The following is a 17,403-nucleotide window of genomic DNA, read 5'->3' as shown; positions in this document are numbered from 1 at the left end:
GGTCAAGAATGAAGGGAGCTGGGGGAGAAGCAGAGGTGATCAAAAACTGAACACCCATTTGAGGAGGAGCAACTGTTAGTGGTCATCTGTTCAGTAGGAGGAGAAGAGGTCAAGGGGCTGCATCATGTGCACAGGAATTTATAACTCTGCCCCTATAGCAGTGTTTCCCAACGTTGGTCCTCAAGGCACACCTTCAGTCCAGCTTTTAGTTATATCCAGACTTGAGCACAGATGGTGAAATCAAAATAACTGAAGTACTAAGTGCTCAAGCATGGCTATCCTTAAAACCAGGTCTGTTAGTGTGCCTTGAGGACCATAGTTGGAAACCCCTGCCCTACAGAAATAAGATTGGCTGCATACTGCCTCAATAAGGTTATAGGCAGCATTTGAAGACAGAAATATATAAGCGGCTGTGCTAACAGAATGCTAAAAAATAAATCATAAACCAAATGTTTAATTACCGTATGAACAGATCTAGCTTAATACAAATATAGAATATCAAAAAACCCAGAACATTGCACCTTAATCACAATAATCCTGTTTAGTGGTGCGCCGTTTTGTTAATATTTCAGTTATTTTAGTCATTATGTTTAGCAGATATTCACAAGATTGTCTATAGTAACTTTACAAAGCTGGAAATTAAGTTAACAGAAAAAAGGTGCTCTTTTGGAATTTCAACCCAGTCAAGCAAGATATAGTTGTTGTTGTTTTTTTTTTTTTTTGTCCTTCAGTTTATAATAGATCTAATTTCCAACAACAATAGTATATTTCTCTGTAGTAAGACCAGCCATGAACTGGGTACACACTTTTAATCTCACTTGGCTGATCGTTTTTCACGCTCCCAACCAACCAAACAGTGTGTATCCAGCGTGACTTAAACCACATATAAGTGCACTCTGCTGATCCCGACCGTTGCAGTAGCTTTGTAAACCATTTACCAGCTAATGCTACTGCATACATGTTGGCCCATTCACCCAATATCGGGTGATTGGGCTACATATTTTATAGGTCATACTTGCTTAGTCTCTTGGAATGGCTGGGAGCCTCCCCGAAAATTGGGTGGCGCTCCCGGCAGCTCAAAACAATGGGCGAGTCTCTCGGAGCGGGCCTGCTGCCCAGACGCCCACTTACGAGTAAAGTGGGTAGACCCGGCACTCGATGATGCGATTTACACTGAATTGCATCATCATAGCCACGCCCCCTGCAATACAATGCAGGTAATTTAGTCATTGTACAGTAGCAGCGTGGAAATGATGGCGCAATTGTGCAGCCACGCCTCAGAGCACGCACACGTACCGTCCCTTAATTCAAGCCACAGTTCTCTGCAAAACCTTCACTGATGAGTTGCAGGTCATAACAGTTGTTGAGCCATAAATTCCTTAGGGAGAGATTTATCAAAGCTTGGTGAGAGATATTGTGGAGAGCGATAAATTACCAGCCAATCAGTTTCTGCCATTTTACAGGCTGTGTTTCAAAAATTACAGTTAAGAACTGATTGTTTGTGTCACAATCTCGCCCGCACTCAGAACTCCTTCCAAGTCGGATGGTCATGACTTTGGTGTTCTGTAGATTATCTGGCTGATGCAATGTCCGATGGTGCGATCTATGTGTGCCTGATGGTGTGACTCTGTACGAATTCCATTTACAGCTGCGTTATTATATAGGCGCTGTTGCGTCGCATAAAATGAAGCTTTAGCGCCCACCCAGAGTTTTTATTTTTGAGGTCAGCGCATTCTTTGTACAGAATGTAAATGTTTTTCTCATTGTGGTCTGTTATGTGCCTACTTCTACAATAGATGGGGATAGAATAACCGGTAGCCAATCAGAATCCTCAAAGCAGCACAAATTATTTCAGGCAGTTAGTTAGCTAATGCTATAGTAGGTGGTTGTGGGATGGTATCAGGATCCCTGCACTTAGGATGCCGGTGGTCAGAATACCGACAGCAGCTTCCCAAGACACAGTAGCCCGACACCTGTTAGGTAAGTACTGTAACCCTAATCCTCTACCCCCCTAACCCTCCCCTCCCGCAGCCTGACCATAACCCACCACCACAGCCTAACCCTAACCCTCCCCAATGGTGCCTAACCCTCCCCTCCCGCAGCTTGACCATAACCCACCACCACAGCCTAACCCTAACCCTCCCCAATGGTGCCTAACCCTCCCCTCCCGCAGCCTGACCATAACCCACCACCACAGCCTAACCCTAACCCTCCCCAATGGTGCCTAACCCTCCCCTCCCGCAGCCTGACCATAACCCACCACCACAGCCTAACCCTAACCCTCCCCAATGGTGCCTAACCCTCCCTCCCCGCAGCCTGACCATAACCCACCACCACAGCCTAACCCTAACCCTCCCCAATGGTGCCTAACCCTCCCTCCCCGCAGTCAAAACCACCCCAGTGTCAAGATTTCAGCGTCAGTATTCCAGCTGCCAGCATCCCGACCGTCAGTATGCTGACCGGATCCCGGAGGTGACTTGTCCATTTCTGTGATGATTACCTTAGGACAGGGCTGTGTGAGACAGAGACAGTGTCATGATGTCAGGTGGGGAATTGCAAGCTATTAAACTGTCAGTTCCTAAACCTAAACATTGCATGAAACATGCTGATTAGATACATTTGATGAAAGAACAGGCTGTGTTTGTGGTGTTACAGGTGCCTTTTTGTTCTCTTCCAGATGTCATGGCGCCCACAGTATCGCAGTTCTAAATTCCGAAATGTGTATGGCAAGGTTGCAAGTCGAGAGAACTGTTACGAATGTATTCCGATCACCAAGAATGTGCACGATAATCCCTTCTGTGCTGTCAACACCAAGTTCTTAGCAATTGTTACAGAGAGTGCGGGAGGGGGAGCTTTCCTTGTAATCCCCCTTCATCAGGTGAGTGGCAGAATAGACATTTAATCTCAGTATTTGTCCTTAAAAAATACAATATTCAGTGACATACTAAGCCTCGAGAGGGAGATAAAGTACCAACCAATCAGCTCCTAACTGCCATGTTCCAGGATGTGTTTGAAAAATTGGTTGGCTGGTTCTTTATCTCTCTCCACTTTATCACTCTCCAAGGCTTAGTGCATCTCCCCCATAGACTAAAGGTGTCATAATCATTGAACCTGTCTTTTTGACCTTTTCGTTAATACATATGAAGGGATTTATGACAAATGATCCCTCCCAGTGCAACGTGACAGTGAAAGTGGGGGCCATTTTATTTAGGTGGATTTATTTGCTCTGTTTCTATATTACACTCTTTGTGTAGTAACTGTGAGGTAACTGGTAGTGCAGTCATACAACATTCAGGACTTAGTAGTTTTGTTATGACTTAGAGGAAGCCACCAGTGTGGTAGTGGTTAATCAGATCAGTATAATAGCAGGGCGTACTTTGGAAGCCTGTGTGCAGGTGGAGGGAGGAGCTACTGACAGGTGTATCTGTCTGTCCTCCTCCCCCAGGTCAGCATGGCGGGGAATTCACCTGTGAAATGTTCTGTGCCTCCCCCAGACTGGACGCATTGAGCCCAACCACCCCAAGGTGTGCGGGCACCAGGGCACAGTGCTGGATATTAAATGGAACCCGTTCTTTGAGAATGTCATCGCCTCCTGCTCTGAGGACACGTCGGTAAGTCATGCTATACATGAATAATGTTGTGATCATGGCTTATACCTGTGTAACCTTTCATGTTATAAATTCCTCCTTATAGCATGTAATGTAAGAAGATATATTGTCAAATGAATGTGCACCCATCACCTACACTATGTTATGTGGGCTGAATCAATATAAATGAGATGGTAGCCTATAAATTTACTTCATGAATCCACCTTTTGCACTGCAGAAATGCCGGTCGAAAACGGATAATCCTGTTGCACTATAACAGTCACATACACTTTCAGCCACCGCTGGCCATAACTGTACCTCTCACATGTTCCTCACAGCTCTTTGATTGTAAGCTCATTTGAGCAGGGCCATCTTTTCCTGCTGCGTCAGGTCATTGTATGTCTTTTGATTGTGTCATGTCATAATCAGTGTTTCTACTTTCAAATTCCAGATTTTCTGCTCTTGACCTATTTTGTCTGGTCAAAAATGAAAATGTTCTTTTTTCTTCAAATGCTATGGTACATACATCAAGTTATATATTTAATATGAAAGCTAATAAAACTAAGGGCCTAATTCAGCATGAGTTGTAGTTTTGCGAGAAATTGCAAAACTACAACTCATTTCCCTAGCATGCAGGGGGCTTCCCAGCACAGAGCAAGGCCGCCCCACGTGCTGGATCCTCACGCAGCCACTGTGGCCCACCCCACAAATGGTCGAGACACGCCTCCGTGGTCCGGACCGCCCCCTTCCCCAACGCAGCCCCCCTGCTGGGACTTAGATTGCAATCTCGTGCGATCACGATCTAAGTCCTCACGCATGCGCACAGCGCATTTCCGCACTACAGTGTCGGATGCTGAATCGGTCCCTAAATTCCGTGTTATTTCCTTTGTTCTATTTAGTGTAAATAAGCTACAGAGACTTCTGCATTCACTGTCCAGCTCCCCTCCCATCTTCTCCTGTCTCCTCCTCATCTCCTCTCCACTGTCTCCTCCCGTCCCCTCCTGTCTCCTCCACATCCTCTCCTCTGTCTCCTCCAATCCTAACTGTTCTGCACATTTCTGATCAAAACTCACGAATTTCCAGCAATATATACTGCTGCACCTTTGTATAATGCCCACATGAACCCTTGGGCTTATATATTATGTGTAAATCAGGCTCTTGTACTGGCCAGTTCCTCTTGAGCCATTTACCTCATCGCACGTCACTGATCCCATCTCCTACTGTCTTCTCCCCTTTCTCTCCTGTCTCTTCCCATCACCTCCTCTGTCTCCTTTTATCCTCTCCTGTCTCCTCCCCATCTACTTCTCTGTCTCCTCCCATCCCCTCCTCTTACTCCTACCCATCCTCTCCTCTGTCTCCTTCTATCCTCTCCTGTCTCCTCCCCATCCTCTTCTCTGTCTCCTCCCATCCCCTCCTCTTTGTCCTACCCATCCTCTCCTCTGTCTCCTTCTATCCTCTCCTGTCTCCTCCCCATCTACTTCTCTGTCTCCTCCCATCCCCTCCTCTTACTCCTACCCATCCTCTCCTCTGTCTCCTTCTATCCTCTCCTGTCTCCTCCCCATCCTCTTCTCTGTCTCCTCCCATCCCCTCCTTTTACTCCCACCCATCCTCTCCTCTGTCTCCTTTTATCCTCTCCTGTCTCCTCCCCATCTACTTCTCTGTCTCCTCCCATCCCCTCCTTTTACTCACACCCATCCTCTCCTCTGTCTCCTTCTATCCTCTCCTGTCTTCTCCCCATCCTCTTCTCTGTCTCCTCCCATCCCCTCCTTTTACTCCCACCCATCCTCTCCTCTGTCTCCTTCTATCCTCTCCTGTCTTCTCCCCATCCTCTTCTCTGTCTCCTCCCATCCCCTCCTTTTACTCCCACCCATCCTCTCCTCTGTCTCCTTCTATCCTCTCCTGTCTCCTCCCTATCCAGTCCTGTCCCCTCCCATTCCCACCCTGTCTCCTTTCCATGCCCTCCCCATCCTCTTCTCTGTCTCCTCCCATCTCCTCTCTATCCTCTCCTCTGTCTCCTCCCATCCCCTCCTTATCCTCTCCTCTGCCTCCTCCCCATCCTCTCTTCTGTCTTCTCCCATCCCCCCCATCTCCTTCCATCCGCTCCTGTATCCTCCACATCCCCAGCCCTGTCTCCTGTATATCTCCTCTCATCCCCTGCCCTGTCTTCTCCTCATCCACTACTCTGTCTTTTCCTCATCCCCTACCCTTTCTCCTTCCTATCCTCTCCTCTGTCTCCTGCCATCGTATCAGGTCTCCCCCCCTTCCTCAGTCCTGTCTCCTTCTCGTCTCCTCCTGTCTCCTCCCCTTCCCCTCCTCTGTCTCCTTCCCATTATGATCCTTCTTTCTGATCACATCCTGCTGTGGGGGATATTGTGGGGGGCGTTATAGAAAACCCCTGCTTTTGTGCATTTGCAGAGGGAAGACTTGAATGTTTGTGACATTTTGTATTATTAAGTAAAAAATGTAAATAAAAAGCATTTTCCAAGATGGTCACAGAGCTCACCCCATTGGGCATTACTTTGGAGGCGTGGCTCTGTCAAACCCCTATTGCTCGTCACGCTGAAGGATTGCTCAGAGCTTTCCGAGCACAGTATCCATTCACCACTGCTCTCAGAGAGCGTGACCTTCCCAAACTCCCCCGCCCCCAGCAGAACACTGCAGCCCTGGGTAGGATGATGGGACAGTGCCCGATAAGCGGGTCTGTCCTGACAAAATCAGAATGGTTGGAAGGTAGGTTTATGTACTGCATTATCAGTCCTCCTACATGTACATACATTGAACTTACTTTCTTAAGGTGCGGATATGGGAAATCCCAGATGGTGGACTCAAGAGGAACATGACTGAGGCGGCGTTAGATCTATACGGGCACAGCCGGAGGGTGGGACTCGTAGAATGGCATCCCACAGCTAACAACATATTATTCAGTGCAGGCTATGACTACAAGGTCAGTATACCCCAAGCTTGGTACATACCATTTCATGCAATAAATAAATTGGTTCATTTAAGCATGCCGGTAACATGATAAGAATATTGGCCCTCATTCCGAGTTGATCGGTCGCAAGGCGAATTTAGCAGAGTTACACACGCTAAGCCGCCGCCTACTGGGAGTGAATCTTAGCTTCTTAAAATTGCGACCGATGTATGCGCAATATTGCGATTACTAACTACTTAGCAGTTTCAGAGTAGCTTCAGACTTACTCTGCCTGTGCGATCAGTTCAGTGCTTGTCGTTCCTGGTTGACGTCACAAACACACCCAGCGTTCGCCCAGGCACTCCCACCGTTTCTCCGGCCACTCCTGCGTTTTTTCCGGAAACGGTAGCGTTTTCAGCCACACGCCCCTGAAACGCCGTGTTTCCGCCCAGTAACACCCATTTCCTGTCAATCACATTACGATCGCCGGAGCGAAGAAAAAGCCGTGAGTAAAAATACTTTCTTCATAGTAAAGTTACTTGGCGCAGTCGCAGTGCGAACTTTGCGCATGCGTACTAAGCGGATTTTCACTGCGATGCGATGAAAAATACCGAGCGAACAACTCGGAATGAGGGCCATTGTTATACAAGATTCAGCATGCTGAAAGATGTATAGAAGTGTGCCTCGTCAGATATAGGAGGCCAATGTATTTTGTTTTGTATATAGCATGTTTATGCACTGTAGATTTATACCTGGGTCTCTGAGTAGATGACAGTGTAACTGGAGTCTCCTATGCTGTCTCATCAGATACTGATCTGGAATCTGGAGGATGGGGAGGCAGTGAAGATGATAGACTGTCACACAGACGTCATCCTCTGTATTTCATTTAACACGGACGGGAGTCTATTTGCCACCACCTGCAAAGACAAGAAGTTGCGTATCCTGGAACCGCGCTCAGGACGGGTGTTGCAGGTTCTCGCTTTACTATATTATACTCTTCTGATTTCTCTTTCATCCCATAAACAGACATCAACTACTAGGCATACAAACTTTTACTACCACTTGTGTACAGTATGTACCCATTTTTTTATTCATGGCCCTTTCCTAAACCCTTACCAAGTATCCCTAACGTCTAATAGTCCCAAGTATCGAAGTTTTGTTCCAAAACGGTTTTGTGGCTGACAAATATCTATTTTGTATAATAACCAGCTGCGGAGTACTACGCCCCTTGGGGGTAATTCTGAGTTGATCGCAGCAGGATTTTTGTTAGCAGTTGGGCAAAACCATGTGCACTGCAGGGGAGGCAGATATAACATGTGCAGAGAGAGTTTATTATTTTATTTATTACCAGTTATTTATATAGCGCACACATATTCCGCAGCGCTTTATAGAGAATATTTTGGCCATACACATCAGTCCCTGCCCCAGTGGAGCTTACAATCTATATTCCCTACCACATGTACACACACACACACACACACACACACACACACATTCACGCTAGGGTTAATTTTGTAGGGAGCCAATTAACCTACCAGTATATTTTTGGATTGTGGTAGGAAACCGGAGTACCCGGAGGAAACCCACGCAAGTACGGGGAGAATATACAAACTCCACACAGAGCCATGGTGGGAATCGAACCCATGACCTCAGTGCTGTGAGGCAGTAATGCTAACCATTACACCATCTGTACTGCCCGAGAGTTAGATTTGGGTGGGTTATTTTGTTTCTGTGCAGGGTAAATACTGGCTGCTTTATTTTACACTGCAATTTAGATTGCAGATTGAACACACCACACTCAAATCTAACTCTCTCTGCACGTTATATCTGCCTCCCCTGCAGTGCACATGGTTTTGCCCAACTGCTAACAAAGATCCTGCTGCGATCAACTCAGAATTACCCCCCATGTTCTGTATACAGTCTTACATATCCTTTGTAATTATAAATGCTTCATAAGGAGTTTCTACTCATTTAACAATATAGTTATATTATGATCAAGTCATGATAAGGGTTGTACTTCTATATTGCTGTGTCGATTTAATTTCAGGTGACATGCCCAATGTGAAAGTGTACTTTGTAAATTCTGTTCAGCTGTTGGCAACTATTTATTCAGAACTCACCTCATTTCTTTCTATTGTTCTTACTGTCCATCATAACGGACGAGAGCTACAGTAATTCAGTCTTTCTTCCACTCTCTTTTGTTAGGTAGCCAGCTGTAAAAACCACAAGGTCACACGTGTTGTGTTCCTTGGGGACATGAAGCGTTTGCTTACTACAGGCGTCTCCAGGTGGAATACAAGGCAAATAGTATTATGGGACCAGGTGAGGAACACAGTGATAACATCAAATGGTACAACTACAAATTGCAGCCACTAATACCCCTTTTCCACTAGCTTTTAAAACACGGGTAAATGTGCGGGGGCGCTCATTTACCCGTGTTTTTTCCTAGTGGAAAAGGGTCCCCCGGCAAATTCCCGGATCAAGTGTTACGGGAATCCTACCCGGGTAGCTTGCCGGGTTGAACACGTGTTCAACCCGGTAAGCTGTGTAGTGTGAACGGGAGCCGTGTCTTCCCATTCACAGTGTATGGGAGGGCGGCGCTGGGAGATCATGAGTTCTCCCAGCGCCGCCCCTGCTGCGCTAGCAGCAGCGTCACCAACCCGGCAATATGCCGGGTTGTGAGCTCTGTGAGAAGGGGGCCGTAGCACGGGTCGCAGCCGTGTCAGGCGCCACGGCTGCGACCCGTGCTACAGAGGTGGAAAAGGGGTATGAGTCTCCTGTATGTGTGCCATTGAAATGCTGGCTAGACAGCACTCTGCAGATGTATAGGACGTCTGCCTAGTGCAATTGCTCTGTTAAATTGGGAATTAAGGGGGAAATTTATCAAAGTTTGGAGAGATAACGTACCAACCAATCATCTCCTGTCATTTTTCAAACACAGCCTATAAGATGACAGTTAGAATCAGATTGGTTAATACTATGGGACAGATGTACTAATGGCCCCCATACATCAGTGACCCTGATTCCTTGATCTTCTGGCACTGCCGACTGGAACCAGTGATGATCGGCGATATTAAATATCTTAAAAATGCCCAATTTGCAGATCCTAACCGTTTAATGTTTAATAATCCCGATTTATTGACCCACCCATCGGGGAATTGGGACATTGCCCCTATACATTTGTGATGTATGGGGGCAATAAGCCTTGGAGAGTGATATAGTGGAGAGAGATAAAGTACCAACCAATCAGCTTCTAATTGCCATGTTATAGGGTAGGTTTGAAAAATGACAGCAGCTGACTGGCTGGTACTTTATCCCTCTCCACCTTATCACTCTTTGAGGCTTAGTACATCTGCCCCTTTATCTCTCTCCACTTTATATCTCTCCAAAGCTTTCACAAATCGCCGCCCAGATTTGCTTTCTGTGGAAAACAATAAAATGTAATTGTTGTACAAGGAAAGTTTATTTAACTGCTTGAGAACATTCTTTATATATAAGGAAATGAGACTAGTCTATGTTCCAAGTGATTCTGTATCTGCATTACTATATTGTGACCCGTCGATGCAGGATGACCTGTCCAAGCCATTGGTTGAAGAGGAGATAGATGGACTGTCAGGGCTGCTGTTCCCCTTCTATGACGTGGACACACACATGCTGTACTTGGCTGGAAAGGTAAAAGTAGAAAAAATACCTTTACATATATCCCTTACTGACATGTAATTCATCAATAATGGAAATGTTCTCATTTTTAGTGCATTTTATATTTTATTTATGAGTTCAGATCACTTGTCCCAATAACAGACTTTATAGCAAATTATTTCCCCATAGATTGTATGCTTGCGAGCAGGGCCCTCGTACCTGTACGATTGTTTGTTTTTACCCAGTTTTGTCTTCTAAATGTGTCCAGTTGTAAAGTGCAATGGAATTTGCTGTGCTATATAAGAAGCTGTTAATAATAATGATGAACATTCTCTGCTTACTTTTGTTTCCATCATCCTCTGGAGTCCTCTTAGAATGTAACCATGCCCTTTTATTATGCAAGGGAGACGGGAACATTCGGTATTATGAGTTAACAGTGGAAAAGCCATTCATGACATACCTCATGGAATATCGCTCCGCAGCACCTCAGAAAGGACTCGGTGAGAAACGCAATAGGAATTGAGCAGCGCATATAGGTGCACATTGCAAACAGCAACCAATTAAATACTCTGCTTCTCAGTGTAGTGTAATTAATTATGGTGAGAAAATAAAGTAACAAAGCAATTACAGGTTGAGTATCCCATATCCAAAATGCTTGGGACCAGAAGTATTTCGGATTTCGGATTTTTCTGTATTTTTGGAATAATAGCATACCATAATGACATATTATAAGGATGGGACCGAAGTCTAAGCACAGAATGCATTTGTTTCATATACAACTTATACGCACAGCAGGAAGGTAATTTTAACAAATATTTTAACAACTTTGTGCATTAAACAAAGTTTGTGTACATACACACAATTCATTTATGTTTCATATACTTTAAACACACAGGCTAAAGGTTATTTACTACAATATTTTTAATAACTTTGTGTATTAAAGAAAGTTTATGCACAATGGTTATCATTCCGAGTTGTTCGCTCGCTAGCTGATTTTAGCAGCATTGCACACGCTAGGCCGCCGCCCTCTGGGAGTGTATCTTAGCATAGCAGAATTGCGAACGAAAGATTAGCAGAATTGCGAATAGAAAATTCTTAGCAGTTTCTGAGTAGCTCGAGACTTACTCCTACACTGCGATCAGCTCAGGCCGTTTCGTTCCTGGTTTGACGTCACAAACACGCCCTGCGTTCGGCCAGCCACTCCTCCGTTTCTCCAGACATTCCCGCGTTTTTCCCTGACACGCCTGCGTTTTTTAGCCAACGCCGGGAAAACGCTGAGTTACCACCCAGAAACGCCCCTTTCCTGTCAATCATTTACCGAACACCAGTGCGACTGAAAAGCGCCGCAGAAGCCACAGCAAAACAGCTAAGTTTTTAGTAAAATAACTAAGCGCATGCGCTCTTCGTACCTTGCACATGCGCAGTAAGCGACTAATCGCAGTATAGCGAAAATCAGCAACGAGCGAACAACTCGGAATGACCCCCATTGTGCCATCAGAAAACAAAGGTTTCACTAACTCACTCTCACTTAAAAAAAGGCTGTATTTCGGAATATTTGGATATGGGATACTGAACCTGTACTAAAGTTATCGTCATGGTGGCAGTACATAAAATGGGTGAGAACTAATGCAAAGGGTCCCAAATAGAGGGGGAGATTTATCAAAGCTTAGAGAGAGAAAGTATCAACCAATCAGCTCTTATCTGTCATTTTCCAAAAACAGCCTGTAAAATGACAGAAGATGATTGGTTGGTACCATGGTTGCCTTCCCCATACAGAATATTGACTGTGAGATGTTGTTTTCCATAGGAGTGATGCCAAAGCATGGGCTGGATGTATCAGCATGTGAAATCTTTCGCTTTTACAAGCTCGTCACCTTAAAGAATCTGATAGAACCAATATCCATGATTGTTCCCAGAAAGGTGAGCCTGTATACATATCTGTATTTATGGCGTGATGTCCTGAGGACTGTAAGAACAGCCCATGCAGGTGTTCGAGAGTCTGAACTTCCCCCACATATAACACAAGCTTTTCTTTTTGCAGTCAGAAACATACCAGGAAGACATTTACCCTATGACCCCGGGAACAGAACCGGCCATCAATCCTAAGGACTGGTTAAGTGGCATCAACAAAGGTGAACTTTGGGAAGGGTCCAATCAGAGCTGAATAGAGTATAATAAATATTGCGGCTGAGTATATCATTAAAAATGCTGCACTTAGATTTAAAGGGTCAAAATCCATTTGATAAGTTGATATATGGGGAGAGCCCCTTTGCTATAAATATTCCAGTATGTACACCTTTTTGGTTCCTCCACTACATTATACCTGTATAAAGTAAATGATCCCTTTGTTTTCACCACTGAATGTTACATACAGAAATGATGGTATGAGATTAGATGGGGTAATCAGACTACTTTTATCAGACCCTGTGCTGATGAGCCTGAAAGAGGCATATCGGAAGGAATCCAAGGCCACATTCAAAGTGCCAGTGAGAGATAAGAAGAGTCTGGTGGTAAATGGTATAGATCTGTTGGAAAACGTGCCACCTCGGACTGAAAATGAAGTGAGTTTCATATCCGTGTTTTCTGCTGCATATGCTCTTATCACAGCTTTCATTCTGCACCCTTACTACCTAATCCAAGTACAGCTATTTACCGTACTTGCACCCACAGAGTCTTGTGCTAAACACTGCACCACCCAGCACTCAGTATTGTCTAACCCAGTGGTTCTCAAACTTGGTCCTCAGAACTCCACACATTTCAAGTCACCTGTCACATTTTAAAAATCCACAGGTGACCTGGAAAACGTGAACTGTGTGGGGTTCTGAGGACCAAATTTGAGAATCTTTGATCTACACATACAGTTTCCTACTGCACGTACCTTTACTGCTTCTGCTTTGTGAATGTGCCGTTCACCTGCTCACTTACCTGTGCCCGCAGCTGCTGCGCATGTTCTACCGGCAGCAGGAGGAGATCCGACGTCTAAAGGAGCTGCTGGCTCAGAGAGACCTCCTTATCCGACAGCTGGAACTGGAGCTCCGAAATCTGAAGAATAGTCCCAAAGAGGGCTAGACGCTCCCAACATCTCCACAAAGATCATGCATTGTAATAGGGACTGATAACTTCTACCATGTATCTGGCCTTGTGGGGGTTCTGTATATAGACTAACTGGCCCTATAATGCCTCTCTGAGGCACCTAAGGGAATGTGTATACATCTGCACTAATTACCCCAATCCCCCATTTATCCAACAGGGGACCTGCATATAACCAAATGCAACTAATTCCTCCAGCACTTAACCTGGGGCTTCCATAGAAGACCTCTAGCCAAGCACATCCCTTGTAAATGGATTGAGTCCTACTCCTAGTTTTGGACCTTAGTCATAGGTCAAGAGAGGGGTTTTTCAAATGTGGCCTCCTAAGGCAATTAGCCTGCTACATCTCCTCTCACCAGCCCTGGGGAAAGATTTGGAAAGCATTTTTATGTACATCACACGGCAGCGGAGAAATACCAGGGAATTTAAGAGATCATAAAGCCATAACAGAAATGTATAGAATATTTCAGACATGCTATTAACAAATAAAGCACTAGGGAGCTCCTCCCTCACCCTTTCTTCTACCCACACATTTTCCTCCACCATTCTTCCTCCTGTGACATTTTCTCAGTCACCTGCTCTTCACCATTGATTGCACATTCCCATGCTGGTCAGCCCTTTATTCTCACTCCCAGCAGAGCACTTTAAATCAGGCAGACGTGACTGACTGGTTGGCCTTTTATTTATTGCTAATAATCACTTCCTATGCAAAGTGACGTATTAAAATCATTAACCTCCTAAACAGACTAGAAGCCTTTATTGCAAGGAACAATCTGTGACTGCCGCAGAAAAATAAAGGTGATGCCCTGTTGTGTCTATTTTTTTTTTTTTTTAAATGTACAAAGTGAAGTTGGTCTACGAATATAAAACCTAGGACATGCACAATTAAATACTGTATATGTATATCAGCAGAGAGGGGTAAGGTGTTTTTGTCCAAAAGGCAAAGATGCCAAACTGCTCCAATTAGTATTCACACATACACATTGCAGTGGCGTGCAGTGAGGTCAGTGGCTGGTGAGGCATGCCCACTAAAGCTGCCGCTATGGCCGCTGCCAGAGGCGAGTTTAGACCTCATGGGGCCCTAAGCAACACACTGATTTGGGGCCCCCTTCCTCATACAATCCATTGCACTATATCCTGTCATCACCCCCCCTGGCTGTGCCTGCTATGCTTGTGTCTCCTTCTACCTGCACTACAGCAGTAGGGGGCAGATTCTGGAGCCTCCTTTTGGGCAGCATGGGGACAGACTCTGCTCACCTCCATTCTCCGCCAGCAGCAGCAGGTCTCCCAGCAGCTGCGCTGCTGCAGGGAGAGCTGCTGCTTGTGGTGGAGGCTGGAGACAAGCAGAGTCATCCCTGGCCAGCAGTACCAGTTTAGGAATGGGCTCTACCTGGCGCAGTTTAGAAACAGGCTGCAGGCAGGGAGGGTTAGGGGGGTTGGAGATTAGGGGTAGGGTAATAACCTAACAGTTGTTGGGACCCTGCACATCAGGATGACGCTGTCGGTATTCTGACGGTCATCATCTCAAGCGCCAGGATTCTGATACCATCCCTCACAGTGGTCGATGTGGAAATTTTGAAGTGGGGGTATGGAAAAGTGAAGGTTGCAATTATGTGCGCACTGAAGGTGCGGAGGAGGCAGAGGTGCAGAGAAGGACTGAGGGCGGCACGGCTGAGGGTGGTGGAGGTGTAGCGAGGAGGCAAAGGGCGGCAGTGGTGCAAGTAGGTGGAGGCTGTGGTCAGCAACACTGCGGCTCCTAGACCGCGTTACTACTATTTCAAAACTGTCGCGGACCGGCAGCCAATCAGGAGCAGTGCACCACAGAAGAGCCGCTTATACACGTCACACCACAGTAGAGACGCTTATACACGTTACACTACGGAAGAGCCGCTTATACACATTACACTACAGGAGACGCTTATACACGTCACACCACAGGAGAGACGCTTATACACGTCACACCACAGTAGAGACGCTTATACACGATACACCACAGGAGAGACGCTTGTACACGTTACACTACGGAAGAGCCGCAGGGGGGAGGGATGGAGCTGAGGGGAGAGAAGGCAAAATAGCAGTATGGGGGGGGGTCTGTCAATAGCGGCTGTGGTCTCTTACACATTCTTGCTTATACACGATACACCACAGGAGAGACGCTTATACACGTTACACTACAGAAGAGACGCTTATACACGTCACACCACAGAAGAACCGCTTATACACAATACACCACAGGAGAGACGCTTATACACGTTACACTACAGAAGAGACGCTTATACACGTCACACCACAGTAGAGACGCTTATACACGTCATACCACAGAAGAGACGCTTATACACAATACACCACAGGAGAGACGCTTATACACATTACACTACGGAAGAGCCGCAGGGGGAGGGATGGAGCTGAGGGGAGAGAAGGCAAAATAGCAGTATGGGGGGGGGTCTGTCAATAGCGGCTGTGGTCTCTTACACATTCCCAGATGCTGCGGCCAAGTCTCTGCAACATCTCCTGCGCTCCCTCCCGCTGCTCAGCTGGCAGGCGAATGGTGGACGGCAGTGAGCAGGGCGGGTGATGAGCGGCGGTGCCCGGGGGGGTGGGTGATGAGCAGTGGTGAGCTGGGGGTGATGAACGGCGGTGAGCGGATGTGGGGGGGGGTGAGCAGTGGTGAGCTGGGGGTGATGAACGGCGGTGAGCGGATGTGGGGGGGGGGGTGAGCAGTGGTGAGCTGGGGGTGATGAGCGGACAGCGAAAGTAGGCTGGTCCCCAGGGTGAGCTCAAAATCTGGTGCCCAATCATATTTGCATCATTGACAGGGGCGTGCTTTCATATGGGCTGAAAGCACGCCCCTGTCACTAAGGCACTTATACTGGTGCCGCTTATCCTTTTTTAATGGGCTTTTACAGCCCTCTCCTTGGACCCGCCCTCCGCTTCCGGCCCTTTGTCATTATCAGCAGGAGGCAATGCTCTCGGTGCCACTAAAACAAATTTGAACCTATTTTATCATGTGAAAATGATTACAATAATATACAGCATATACTTGTGACACAGAATATGTGTCATAAGTACCTTCTTTATAACATAGTAATTGAGGTTGAAAAGAGGCAAATTGCCCATCGTGTTCAACCTGTATTAAGTTGTGATGAATCTACACACCCGCTGAATGTTTTATGACTAGTTAGCTACTATACTCATATAACCCCCGGATTAACCATGTGGATATTTTAAATATTATAACCTTGGATATCATTTTCCTTCGGAAATTTATCCATTCCTTTTTAAATCCATTTACAGAGTCCGCCATTTATATTATTGTAATCATTAATGACAGGAGAGAATGACAGGGGAGGCACTGCCTCCCCTGACTGCACATCCCTGACACATTGGTGTAATGGCACGGTCATAGTTATGATGGTCAATCCCGGGAATCGGCGGGATCCCGGCCTAAAATTGGCCGGGATTGGAGCTTCCAATCCCGGGGATTTCGGGATTGTCCATCAGCTTACTTTTTTCTATGCTAGGCAGTGTTGAGCGTCCTCAGGAGGCTCAGACACTGCCCGATTCCCCCTGCTCCCCGCTGTGCGCACTGCGCAGCATGACGTGAAGTCAGAGTCACACTGCGCAGCCAGCCACCCACGGACCTCACCGCCTGCACTGCCCTGTATTTCACCTCCGCTCAGTAAATTACCCACCCTCCTGCTCGTCCAGGTGAGGATAAATTATGCGGGCAGGGTGTTGGAACACACTGAAAAGAAACCAATCCAGGGAATCCTGGGATTGATCATTTTCAATCCGAATATCCAGGATTGAAAAAATGGCCCGGGATTGGCCACCCTAGGCGTAGTATAGTATATTTTAGGTGTTTTCTGACAGCTCTAGAAATCAGGTATGGTCTGATATACACAGGGAGACATACTGTACATTTCCCGTTTGTACTAGTCTAAAGTCGGACAATTTTATTATGGAGTGTTGTGCTTGTGTCCCCAGTCACAACTGTACAGAAGGCAGCAGCTGCCTCTTCTGACTGCCCTTGGCCTGAATTCATGGTTGCTCAGAAGGTGCCTTCTCCCTAGTGCAAACTAACAGCTATTTATACACACAAAAGATGGGTCATCAAACTCTTTAAGCCTGATTAACACACCTGTCTTTTAGGTCATTCTGTTTCACAAATATGCT

The 17,403-nt window shown here is 46.2% G+C and overlaps 1 protein-coding gene across 5 annotated transcripts in view; it reads left to right on the top strand.

Annotated features, from left to right (window-relative positions):
• Positions 1-13,969, top strand: part of CORO2B (coronin 2B) — a 96,753-nt gene extending 82,784 nt beyond the window's left edge. For all 5 annotated transcript variants that reach the window (XM_063925537.1, XM_063925534.1, XM_063925533.1 and 2 more), the window contains 11 exons: positions 2,678-2,878; positions 3,495-3,611; positions 6,382-6,531; positions 7,306-7,470; positions 8,704-8,820; positions 10,066-10,170; positions 10,541-10,637; positions 11,945-12,057; positions 12,179-12,269; positions 12,559-12,698; positions 13,075-13,969. In XM_063925537.1, coding sequence (XP_063781607.1) covers positions 2,678-2,878; positions 3,495-3,611; positions 6,382-6,531; positions 7,306-7,470; positions 8,704-8,820; positions 10,066-10,170; positions 10,541-10,637; positions 11,945-12,057; positions 12,179-12,269; positions 12,559-12,698; positions 13,075-13,206 — 1,428 coding nt within the window. In that variant the 3' untranslated portion in view covers positions 13,207-13,969. The remainder of the gene's footprint in view (positions 1-2,677; positions 2,879-3,494; positions 3,612-6,381; positions 6,532-7,305; positions 7,471-8,703; positions 8,821-10,065; positions 10,171-10,540; positions 10,638-11,944; positions 12,058-12,178; positions 12,270-12,558; positions 12,699-13,074) is intronic.
• The last annotated feature ends 3,434 nt before the right edge of the window (positions 13,970-17,403 follow it).

This window comes from Pseudophryne corroboree, chromosome 6 (genome assembly GCF_028390025.1).
Source record: "Pseudophryne corroboree isolate aPseCor3 chromosome 6, aPseCor3.hap2, whole genome shotgun sequence".
NCBI lineage: Eukaryota > Metazoa > Chordata > Amphibia > Anura > Myobatrachidae > Pseudophryne > Pseudophryne corroboree.
This window is presented reverse-complemented; position numbering and strand designations above follow the sequence as displayed.